At 43.0% G+C, this 13,073-nt stretch overlaps 1 protein-coding gene across 1 annotated transcript in view; it reads left to right on the plus strand.

Moving 5' to 3' along the window:
• Positions 1 to 13,073, plus strand: part of Phactr1 (phosphatase and actin regulator 1) — a 442,461-nt gene that overhangs the window by 354,372 nt on the left and 75,016 nt on the right. Inside the window, exons 7-8 of the mRNA XM_055595105.1 lie at positions 9,284 to 9,451; positions 11,713 to 11,919. Of these exons, the coding sequence (XP_055451080.1) occupies positions 9,284 to 9,451; positions 11,713 to 11,919 (375 nt within the window). The remainder of the gene's footprint in view (positions 1 to 9,283; positions 9,452 to 11,712; positions 11,920 to 13,073) is intronic.

Consider the following 13,073-nt stretch of genomic DNA (forward strand, 5'->3'; position numbering starts at 1 on the left):
GATGGATGGATGGATGGATGGATGGATGGATGGATGGATGGATGGATGATTGTAGGTAGAAAGAGATAGATAGATAGATAGATAGATAGATAGATAGATAGATAGATAGATGATAGATAGATAGATAGATGATAGATAGATACATACATGATAGACAATAGATGTAATAGATACATAGATATAAATAGATGATAGACAATAAGTGAGATAAATAATAGATAGATAGATAGATAGATAGATAGATAGATAGATAGATAGATAATAAAGAGATGATATAAAGTAAGTAGATGGATGGGTAAATAAAAGAAAGAAGAGGATAGAGAAGGGAGAGAAAAAGGAGAGAACAGAGACAGGAAAGAAGAAGGGAGGGGAGGATAAAGGAGGAGGAGAGGAGCAGAGAGAGAAAAAAGGGAGGATGAGGAGACAACAGGAGAAAAATGAAGACAGAGTTGGCGCATATTGAATTTCTGCATTGCTATTTGAAGGGCTCTTATTATTGCCATCATAAATAAAATGTCCAATATAGTACTTGGCATTGGAGATGCAGAAATGTTCCCTCCTCTCCTTGCTTCCTGCCCATCTTTCTGCTGTGCTCAGAGGATTTTTATAAAAGGAACAGAAAGCTCTAGATCTAAACTAAAAACTTTACTGAGTTTTTTTATATAAAAAATTAAAACTTTATCCATAGTAAGCCAGAAATCCATCCATTTACTTCCCAGTTCCTAAGTTTTCTATCCAGAGTAAAATCCTGAATGTCAAATGTTTGGCTGTTTAGATCTTCTGTCCTTAAGGCTGTGGGGTTCTTGCCTCTCCCAGAACCCTGGGGAAGAAAGATCTGGAAGTTTAATATTATCTAGTGTAGTACATTTGTTTAAAAGGACAGAAGCTGAGGTACCCAGAAGTGAAGTAACTTGTTGCAAGCTAGTAATGGTAAAGATGGCACAGACTTCCCCATGCTCTGGCTCTGGGCTCCTTTCCATTCTACATGACACTTCTCTCCTACCAATGTCTTCGAAAATCGAGCTGGGGTCCTTACCAGCACACCTCTGTTTATCAATACACAAACTTCCCAAGAGAGTATGTATGGCTTATGACACAATTTCTTCTGTTGCCTATCTGTGGCTCCTCCCAGTTTCTTTTACCTTAAAAAAAAACCCAAAACAAACAAACAAACAAACAAACAAAAAACCATTCTTCTTCAGATTGCTTAGTATATGAGGTCCACTGCGGTCACGCTCTGCATCTCTGTGCCTGCAAACCATTCGAGAGATGATAGAAATGGGAAGTCCAGCCAGGATTTATCAGGATGACTGGAACAGGCTGATCTTGAGGCAGTTGCTAATGGACCTAACCTCTCCTGCTCCCAGGCCAAGACACCTCAAATCACCCAGAAAGTGATAAAACATGCCTCGAATTAACACTAGTGTAGAGAAGGAAGGAAAACATAGCTTGAAACCATACCCAACGGGCCCTGATGGGGAAGCAATGGTTGCATCTTAGCGATGTCCCAACTCTACGGAGAGTCAGGAACTGGGCAAGAAGTAGGAACACTTGGAGAGAATTTCTGGCAGGAACCAGAGGAGTGAGGAATGAGTTTTTCTTTTTAACAAAAATTGTGTGGGGCGGGGCTGGGGGGGCAATGGATGTTTTGTTCTGTTTTGATTTTGGTTTTGTATTTAAATTAATAAGGCTCCATGTACAATTTTGTGCCTTTTTTTCCAGATTATAAAGGCATTTTTATCTTTGACAATTTTATGTATTTAGATCATATGTACCCCAACTTCTCCTCTCTTAACTCTTCACAAGCCACCCACATCTCCCTTCTGATTTCATGTCTTCATCATCATCTTCTTCCTTCATCACCACTCTTCTTCCCCTCTTTCTCCTCCCCCTATCTTGTTTCTATAACCCATTGAGTCCAATTATTGTTGCCCATGTACTCACAGGTATAATGTCATTTGGGTCGTGGGCAGCTTATAATGGACTACAATCTCTGATGAAAGCTGACTCTGCCTCTCCCAGCAGCCATCGCCTGTCTGTCAATAACATCGTGAGCCCCTCCTCTATCCTTGTTAGAATATTCATAAATGTACATAAATATTCACAAATATTCATAAATGTAACATAGGCTGAGAAGACAGCCAAGTCAGCAAGGTGTTTGCCAAGAAAGAATGAGGACCTGAGCTTCATCCCAAGAACCTACATGAAAAAGCCAAGCGTAGTGGTACACACTTTTGAATGCCAGTTCTAGGGAGGTAGCAACAGGCAGATCTCTAGGACGTATTGACCAGTCTTTCTTCTCTACTCAGGAGCTCCAGGCCAATGAGAGACTTTCTCAAAACACCAAGGTAAGCCAGGCATGGTGGCACACTCATTTAATCCCTAAGGAGTTGGCCTCTGACCTCCAAATGCACAAAACACACCTGCACCCATATACACAGAAATACTCATCCACATACGAAACACAGGCAATCACAATAAACGTAGACATCATTGTAGTGGAAAAGTTAATGCTCACTAAACTCTTCTTACGTTGTGCCAGATTCTCTTCAGAGCCCCTGCCTCCTGCATCCATCCTCCATTTTCATTTTGCCATCACCGACATGTGCACATTGTTCTCCCTTCCTGCACTCGCACTTGGCATCATTCCAAACAGGCTCTCCTGTGTCAGCATCGCCACGTGGCCACTTCGCTCACACTGGTCTATTACACATTTCCAAGGCATCACCTGGGGACTTGGCTTTGATTTTACCTGCACAAATATGCACCCTAACTTAGAACACTTTGTTCTTTTGTGGGCTATATTTGGCTAATATTTCCCCCACTATTCTGCTTCTTTCCTTCTTTTTGCAGCATTCTAGTTTATAAACTAAAAATCAGAAAGTTGTGTGAGTAAGCCAAAGCTATCCATCTGGCATCCCTCTTCTGCAGCCTAAATAAATATATATTTTTCTACTGCTCTGTTTTTTTTCTTTTTTTATTCATTCTAGTTGGAAGTTTTATGTTTAAAATTTTGATGCATATGAAACCTTTGGAAGTAATGCTTCAGTATATTTATGTTTGTATGTGTATATGCCAAGTAATTTTTCTCCATACTCACTTCAACTGTAATTTATTAAAACAAGGATTCTTTATCACCTGCCTTTGGATTCCTTTTTCCTAGCTGGGCTGCCTTGCCTAGCCACAATAGGATAATTTGTGCCTAGTCCTACTGCAACTTGATTTGCCAAGTTGGTTTGATATCCATTGGAGGCCTCCCCTTTTTCTGAGGAGAAAGGGAGGACTAAAGGAAACAGAGGTGAGAAGGAGGGACTTGCAGGAGAGGAAGGAGGCGAAACTGCAGTAAGGATGTAAAATAAATAAATTAATGAATTTTTAAGTGTCACTCTTTCATCTTAAATTCTAAAGGATCATGAGCCCTGCACCTTCTCAAGACAAAAGATCCAGTGTTCAAGTAACCTTTTTGAGAAGTAGAAGGTTTTGGTATGTCTTATGAGTACTTGAATTTCTGCCACCCATTCTCCATGGGTACATTCATCTAGAAATAAAATTTTAGTTATCTTTAGCTTTGAACAAATTTAACTGATTAGAGTCCTGCTTCTTATACAGTACAGTCCAAGACCTGAGCCCATGGAATGATAACCTCCCACATTTAGGGAAGGTCTTCCCACCCCTGAGACCCACCCTAGCTAACCTGATCTAAAGCTTGATCACAAATGTTCAGCCCATCCCATTGCTAAGATGCCAATCCCTCATGTCCTTCCATCTTCTCCTGGTCACAGTTTACTAGTTCTCCCAGAAAACACATGATTGTAGATCATCATATGCCATTTTAACCATCAGCACAAACACCTTTAAAAGGTAATACAAAACAGTAAATAATTTCTAATGACTGGTTCACTGTTTTATCCATGATAAGAGACATAGTGATAGGGACAAATAACCCAGCTGCCTCATCTTAGTCATGGAAGCAGAGTGGTTTTTTGGGGGGAGTGGGACATCAGGAGAATCCTTCTAAGAATACTGATTTAAGGGGCTGGTAAAGGTGCTTGATAAAGAATAGTTACAAACAGTAAGAAGGTGTGGAGAACCAAAGCGGTTTTGAAAGTCTTCAAACTTAACTAATAAGCATTGAGTTTGTTTGGAGGTTCTAGCACAGTAGCACAGATACATGTATCTCCTCAACCGAAGAGCAGTCCACCTTTATTGAGGGAAGGTCATCCTCTCAATGGCACACACAACTTTAGGAGAGACATACGATGGCTAGGGAGGAAAAGGACACCCGCCCAGTCAACCAGATCAGCTTTCTCAACCTAGGTGATCAATGGAGGTAGAGATGTCACAGCCAGATTGCCCTCATATCCCTACCAAGCACTGAAAGTTCCCAGCTAAATGCTTGACTTGGAGGTACCATAGTATCTGATGATGGCTGCACTGTTTCCACTTTAGTGGGTGTTATAAATGTAATAATATGAATATTTAAGTCTTTCTTTAAGATAGAGCAACGTGATTTTTAATGTATGTTTGTTATTTATTGTTTGAAAATCTCATGCATGCATACTGTGTGTTTTTACCATAGTCACTTCCTCAAGCGGCATGAGTGTACAAATAAAATGATTCTCACTTTTGTAACTACTCACCTTGGTCATAATTAAGATTTTGGTTTTATCCTATCTATTTAATAGTTTTTGCTTCTAATATATATGTAAGTAAATATGCCAATGAGTGGGTGGATGTATGGATGGATGGATGGATGGATAGAAATAGGGATGAATGTTGGGTGGATAGCTGGATAGATAAGTAGGTAGACAGGAGTATGGAGTATCAATAGCTAGGCAGCTCTGTAGATAAACATAGTTAGCATTGTTAATACTGAAGACCTTCCTAGAAACTGAGATGTAAGTTGTCTACAAATTGCAGTTAACTGTAAAATGGAAAAGCCTTTAGATAACTTCACAAGAACCACTTGTGTGTCAGTAGACATTAGAATTCTAATTATCGAAAAATCCTATGTAACATGGTCTTCTCAACTTTGCATTCCTAGTGGCATAAAACATTGTAAACACCTTTGTGATTTAAGTATCTTCATTATTACATTTTCTAACACATCCTTCAGTGGAAACAGCGCAGACGGCATCATATACTATGCTACCCTCAAGCTAAGTAGTTAGCTGGGAATTTTTAGTGCTTGGTAGGGATGTGAGGGAGAGAACTAGGTAAACATGGAGTGTAATTGCTAAGAGAATTGTAATTGAGATCGTAATGGTAAGATAAAAGTAGATATTTTTTAAAGTTTTTAATTATGTGTGTTGGTGTTTTGCCTGGATGTGTCTGTCATATGCATGCAGCGCCCACGGACGCCAGAAGAGGGAGCTAGAACTCCTACAGCTGGAGTTACAGAACATAGTTAGCCACCACATGGGTGCTGGGAACTGAGCCTGACTCCTCTGGAATAACAACCAGTGCTCATAGCCACTGAGCCATCTCTCCAGCCACAGCACACACAATTTCGAAGCTTAGTAAGATTTCAGCCATGAAAAATATCCACAGAAAGAGGAAGCTGCTTCCGTTAGGTAGGTGGAGGGGTCATCAACATCTTCTAATATCTTTGTCCATGTTTTTTTTTTTTTGTCCATGTTTTTTTTAATGAAAACGTGCATTTGTGAGTCACAACAACGAAATCCCCAAGACTGATCCCTCTGCAAAGTAGCATGGGACTTGCATGACTGTACATTGGCTTCCTTAATGAAAACCAGAGTCACAGAGTCCTCCAGACAAATCCAGCTGCAGCTGCATCTTTTGTCCCAGAGTTACTCGTGTGGTACTTTCAACTCTTAAATCAGGCAGCCATCATCCAACAGCATCAGTAATCCACAAAAAACAAAACCTGCGATGGCATTTAAAGCCTCTCCTTTTCAGGTTGTCTTCTGTAGGGCCAGGAATATGCTTGGAACATCAAGAATCAGAGTGGCCTCCTGAAGATGTTCCCAACTGAATGACAGCTGTGTCATCCTCCTGCTGACTGGGGACTTTCAACAGAGCCACTTCCCATGATATCAGTTTGAACATGATAAATAAAAAGCATGTTGGGAAGACCGGACTACTGTAAGGTCACCTTAACACAGCACAGCTCTCCCCATCCTGCAGATTTGCAGCTCAGCTGTGCAATCTCCATAGCATTTGGCTGTAAGTTCCTGCCCTGCTCTTGTGTTCTTATTAAGAAGCAGTAATCATGGCTTTCGTCTCCATGACAACAACATCTACTACTGTTTAGGGTGTGTAGAAGTGTTGAATGGAAAGAAGAGATCCAGCCTTCCCTTCAAAAGCCAGCACTATCTGTGACTGTCAACTTCAATGCGTTGTTAGGTTTTTTTTAATGTTTATAGAAGATCCAGGTCAAACACTATAGGTCCTTGAACCATGTACTGCTTACAGTCTGTTGGTTTCATAAATTACTCTAGCAAACATACATTTTGTTGAAGGCATTTCTAATGGGGTGGCCTAAAGGATTTCAGTGCTATTAGATATCATAGATGTATAAAATCAAAACATAGATGGGAATATAGTAAAAGGGAAGATTAACCTCAGATTCAACTCACTTTTATTTCTACACCCTCTCTCTCTCTCTCTCTCTCTCTCTCTCTCTCATTATAAGTCCGGCTATAGCTTTGCAGGGCTCTGTTTCTTACTCTCTCTCTCTCTCTCTCTCTCTCTCTCTCTCTCTTTCATCTGGATGTTTATTCATCTGACTGAAAGAGCTTTAAGTCCTCTTGAAAAATTAATTTGCCTTTAACGTTCAGCTATCTAAGACTCCCTGGGTGAAGATGAAATCATGCTGCAGGGAGTTTGGATTTAACAAATGGCCATTGAACGGGAGTCTTTGATCCTCAATCAGCCCTCAGCCCTTTGGGGGACTGAGCTTCAAGCAGATCAAAGTTGACATGGTTGGTGGTTGGCACCAAAAGAATTCTGACACTTCCCAGCTGTTTGGGGCTGCCGTCGCTTGTTAGGTAGAGATTTTACATTTTTCTAAATGCTTACTCACCCCAAGAACTGGATGAGGTAAACACACAGATGAGCTTTTTCCTGGGACCTGGAGTTGCGTGTTCACACTGCCTCTTTGCTCCCTAAGACTTGTTTGTTTGTTTGTTTTGTTCTTCTTCTTCTTCTTCTTCTTCATTCATTGCATATAGATTTTTTTTCACACAATATATTCTGATTGTGGTTTTTTCCTCTCCCTACCGCTCTCAGTTCCTCCCTACCTCTTCTTCCAAGATCAACATTCTGTCTCTCATTAGAAAATATCGCTGAGTATCTAACAAATAATAATAAAATAAAATAAATTGAAAACAATAAATGGAATATGACAAACAACCAAACAATAAAGAGAGCCAAATGGGGGGGAGGGGGAATACAAGAAATGCACATAGACACAGAGACATACACTTTTGCACAGCTTTGAAACAAACCCACTAAAAATCCCAAACCGTAAGCCATAAAATATATGCAAAGGACCCACAGGAGAGGAAAATGCCCCCACTTCGCGTTGTGAGGCAAAGAACCTCCAAAGATACCATTGAGTTCATTTTGTGCTAGCTCTACTACTGGGCACCAGACCTTAAGAGTGGTTGGTTTCCTCCTGTGAGACTCCCTTGGACAAAATTTAATTTTTCCTTTGCAAATGGTTACCAATTGGAGATTTGGAGATTGTTTCCATGTTAGGGATGGGGGCATGTGTCCACTTCTCCTTTCAGGTCTAGGACCCCCTCTGGTGCACAGCTATATAGGCTCCATCCAAGCTACCTTGGTTTCTATGTGTTCAAATACATGTCAGTCCTTTTGTATTCAGAAACCCTTGATTTTCTGGTGTCTTCCATCCCCACTGACTCCTATGCTCTTTATGTCTCCTCTTCCAAAGTGTTCACTGAGCCCTGAGGAGAAGGATTTGATGGAAGCATCCTTTAGGTCTGAGTATTCAAAGATCTCTCTCTGCATGTTGCCTGGCTGTGCATCTCCATATTTCTTCCCACTTGCTGCAGGAAGAAGCTTCTCTGATGGTGGCTGAGCAAGGCCCTGCAAAATGTCTTTACAAGTCGTTTTAGTGCTACATACCTTAGCCAAAGAATAACAGTAGCTAGTTTTCCCCCAGACTGCTGTCCTATCTAGCCGTAAGCTCTGGGCCACCCAAGCAGCATTGGGTATGGGTTTCAATTCATGGGGCGGGCCCTAACTCAAACCAGATATTGATTGGTTACTCCCAAAAGCTTTGGGCTGCTACTGCATCATCATATTTTGCAGGCAGGTCACCATTATCGATTGAAGGTTTTGTAGCTGGGTTGGTTCGCCTTTGGTGGGTTCGCCTTTCTTCTTTGGTGGAGTGCAGAAAACCTTCCAATGCCATGAATACTAGCCAGTAAAGACTATAGGTAGGCACGAGCTTGACTTCTCCATGTGCAATGAGTTGTGAAGAGGGTGTCTTCAGCAATAGGGCCTTGTTGTCGGTTTGTGGAGAGCCACCCACAGCCTTTTTAATATTTGCTCCCTAATGTAAAAAAAATTCTTAATTTTGACTCTCCAGTCTCCGTCACCTGCTAAGTTTCTATGCCTTTTAAAGATCAAAAGGCAAAAATTATTTTCATGAGCTTTTATTAAGAAAAAAAAAAAAGTAAGGGCTAGAGAGATGCTTGGTGGTAAGAGCTCATAATGTCCTTGCAGAGAATTTGAGTTCAGTTCTCAGCACCTACACTGGGAGGCTCACAGCAGCCTCTTAGTACATCTCCAGTGCCGCCTTCTAGAGTGCCTTCATCTTTGATCCATTGTCACCCAAGCAGCCAATGCACCTCCCTTGGGAAATGCAGAGCAATCCTAGTAGGCCCAAAGATGAGTCCTGCCCACAGAGAAGAACATGTCATGTCATGATATCTTGTTCTGGCCTCATAGGGCACCTATATTCATGTGCACACATCCACACATAGATACAACTACTACACATAATTGAAAATTCAGTAAGTCTTTTAGAAGGAAAAAAAATTATACACATAGAACACAAGATGGACGGTGATGGAAAGGATGGAGAGAAAACAGACAAGTTGCCGTGGTTGGCTGGAAGGTACTTTCCAGAAGCTTAGTTGGGCTCTTTCTATAAAGGTACATGTTTTAAAAGCAAAGAGTCAGTATCAGGTGTCGATAAAGATGGCTCAGAGCATCCGAACTGGTTAGCAGCCTTGAGTGTCGTGGTGAGGACAGACTTCATCTGGTGCTTCCTTCTCCTTCTCTCCCACAGATGGAGAGCTCTCCATCTCCAATGAAGATGACTCCCTGGAAAACGGGCAATCCCTGAGCTCCAGCCAACTGTCTTTGCCTGCTCTGTCGGAAATGGAGCCTGTCCCGATGCCCAGGGACCCCTGCTCGTACGAGGTGCTCCAAGCTTCAGACATCATGGATGGACCAGGTAATGACTGGCAGAGGCCAGGGGTGGGTCTCCAGAGTGTCCCAGTCTCATGGCAGGGCTGAGGATGCCCATTCTAACCATCCAGAGCATGAAGACCTGGAAATGTGGAGGAAACTTGCCTCATAATTATCTGTATGTAACTGAATCTAAGAAAACATCTCGCAGGATGTTTTATAGTTTGTAAACACACTTTTGTGACTCACCTCACTTTGAAGTTTTTTATAATAGTGACAGTTTAAAATATTGTTTGTTTTCTAACATTCATCTTTGTTAAGATAAATCAAAAGAATCCCATTCTTCTCTAAATCCCATTCCTGTCTACTCCACCTGCTCCGAAGACCTAGCCACACCATTTAATTTCCAGTGCCAATACACCCAGTCAATGATTTTATCAGTTTAGTAAATCTACTGATACAACCAATCTACGTGTTTGTTACATTGCATAGATTTTCCCAGCTAAGTGAGAGCCCACCTGTAGATGAGTTTTTATGCCTTCTGATTATTGCCTCCCTCTTTGGTCCCTGTCACCCAAGTGGCCAGTTTGCTTCTCTTGGGGGGGGGGGTGCCGAGTCCTCCTAATCAGCCCAAAGATACATCCCTACAAATGGGGCGGAGTCAGCACATACCAGGAGATGGGCTGACCAAGGAGCCTCCGGGAGTACCTGGAAAGGCCAGCGTCCTGGCGCCCCTGTGTCCAGCACCTACGTGCACACTTTGCTCATGTTGAGAGGGAGAGAGACTGCTTTTCCAGTTGGTCCCCATGCTTCACTGTGGAACCCGGCCAGCTATGGCTCGGCACTGACTAGGGCAATGCCCCTTGAGGTGGGGAAAACCCAGGGTGTCGGGGATTCTTTGCGGGGTTGTGATGCTGTGAAGATATTACTTCCTCCAGGGGAGAAGGAAGGTAAGAAAGGAGAGGAATCCTTCATAAACTGCCTCCTGTGACAGTCATGGGAAGTAGGAGGACAGACAGTTGGGCTGTATTTTGTCCTTTAGAATTTTAAGCAAGAACACCGAAGTTTTAATTTTCAACCCAACTCCCCTTGTTCCGTCCAACTTCCCTTGTGCCACTGGAATCTGGAAGTTAGACTATTTTAGAGAACTCTGCCACTCCATCGGGGTCACAGAGTTTTACCATTATTTCCCAAGTTGCCAGCACAGTAGGAAGCAGAAGGCTACCAACCCATAGCAACTCAATCAAAGAAGAATCAGGCCCAAATGAAAAGATGGAGGGGGAGTTGAAATAAGGCAATGGGAATCAAGATGCTACTCGGTTGCCACAGTGCTTGCCTAGCATGCACCATGTCCTGGGTTCAATCCCTAGTACCATGTATTTAGTTCCACGGCAAGATGGCACATACCTTGGAATCCCAGCACTCAGGAGGTAGAAACAGGAGAACTGGAAAGTCCAAGGTCACCCTCCAAGTCCTAGTGAGTTTAGAACCAGCCTAGAATGTATGAGACCCTGGAGAGAGGACTAGGGAAGGAAAGGAAGGGGAAAAATTAAGAAGACAAGAAGTCTGTCAAGCAGGAAGTAAAGGAACCAGACAGATGAAAAGGTGTCACCTTTGAACGTCCTCTGTCTTGGGAAAATGTATAGGGCCAGGCAGGGCAAGAGTGTGTTCTCAGAGGAGGGGGGAGTCCTCATTGAGAGCCTGGCTCTCAGACCTGACCATTTCGGAGCTTGGAGGAGCAGCCACCAAAGCCTGCCAGTGTCAACCTTGTCAGCCGCCACTGGTAATCCCAGACCTGAGAGGAAGACCCAAAGGACAACACTAATATTCTCTACCAGTTTGTGGTCTGTCTCTCCCCTCAGCAAAGGAAGAGCTCAGAGACTTAAAGAAAAGTGCCAGCTCTTCTTGTTCAGTTTAGGGGACTTGGAATCCTTGTTCTACTCATCATCCTGTAGTTGTGCCTGTGGTCTCCTGAGCCATGTGGTGGAGCATCTGTATTCTTTGGATGATACAGGCTCAGTTTGAAGTGATAACCTTTTTCATAAGGAAATTCCCTTGCCGTTCCGCCCTTGCTCCCTCTTCCTCTCTCCTCCGTCTTCCCCTGCCTCCCCTTTCTGGCCCTCCACACCCCACCTGCTTTCTTGGATTTCTCTTGTCCTTGCTTTAGCTCTCCGTGTACCCATGGTGGCCTGCAGCAGGTGGCCCCTGCTGTCTTGTTGGCCTGCCAGTGTCCCTGTCCTGTGTTCCTGGCTGGCCTGCACTACGTTCGTGTAATGTCTCCTGTGTATCATGTGGTTGTCCCCTCAGTGTCTGAAGAGAGTCCCTGTGCCAGTGAGTCTGGAGTCCTCCTGTCCCAAGATCCTTCAGCCAAACCAGTTCTGTTCCTGCCCCCCAAAAAACCTGCTGCTTTCTCTGGAGACCATGAGGAGACCCCAGTGAAGCAGCTGTCCCTTCTCAAGCAGCCCCCGGCCCTGCCTCCTAAACCCACTGCCCGGATTGCCAACCACTTAGCAGGTAAGTCCAACGTCTCGTGAGGCACGCAGCCCCTCCCTCCCTTCACGGGACAGCGTTTTCCTCTCTCATTCTTTTTATCTGTGGCCTGAATAGACATCTCTGAGAAGATGACCCCACAGAGTGTTTGGGTTATTTGTATGTGTGTGTTGGTACATGAGGTCATGACCTGGGTTTATGTTTCTGTGTCCAGAAGCATCTGATACGCAATTGCCAGCCATATGCCAAGAGCCTTCAGTGTTATCTGTCATATTTGTATCTGTAAATCTGTACACTGTATATGTGACCGATTCAAGATTATTATCGCCCATCTGGGTGAATCAGAATCAATGTCAAAGTGTTTACACGGGCGGAGGAAAGTGCTTTGTTCCTTTCGTAATGAGTCTGTCAAGGCTTGAAATGTTTGTAAATATTGATCTAAAGTATGGAATATTTATGCAATTAAAACTGATTTCATTCATTTGCTGTAAGTTCCCTTGAAAGAAAGAAGGAAGGAAGGAAGAAAAAAAGAAAGAAAAGGAAAGGAAAGGAAAGAAAAAAGAAAAGAAAAGAAAAAATAAAGAGAAAAGAAAGAAATGTGTTGGTGCACACCTGTAATCCCAGCCCTTGGGAAGTAGAGGCAGGACAATCAGGAGGCCAAGATCATCCTTGGCTACTTAGCAACTTAGAGGCTAGTCTGAGCTTTGTGAGACCCTCACAGCAACAGCAATGAAATAGCCAACAAGGTATGTGGAAAACACCTTTAGAGGAAGCACAGGCTTAGTAGAGCTGCTCTAAAATAGTTTTTGTATGTTCACTCTGTGTGGTTAGTGAGTATGCGCAGCTATGGAGTTGGCTGAGTAATGAAATTGCATTTCATTGTATGCAATATAATCAGACGCCTATCAACTGGTGTGATACATCATGTTTTGTGCTTTTACAAATAGCATCTAGAGACAGGGTGAGAGTCAAGAAAAGGAAGAGGCTTCTCCAGGGCTACCAGGACTCTACAGGGGAAGCATGGCTGGAACCTGGGCATCCCACCTGCCAGCAGATCAGTGACCGTTCCTGCAGTAGCAGGACATCTGTCTACACAGTACAGCTTCAACAGAGACTTCTGCCAAGCTGTGTTATACCAGTGTCCCCATCCGTCTCAGCTGGGTGCTATCGGCATAAAA

The sequence above is a fragment of the Psammomys obesus genome, unplaced genomic scaffold (genome assembly GCF_907164565.1).
Source record: "Psammomys obesus unplaced genomic scaffold, mPsaObe1.curated_primary_1811, whole genome shotgun sequence".
Taxonomy (NCBI): Eukaryota; Metazoa; Chordata; class Mammalia; order Rodentia; family Muridae; genus Psammomys; species Psammomys obesus.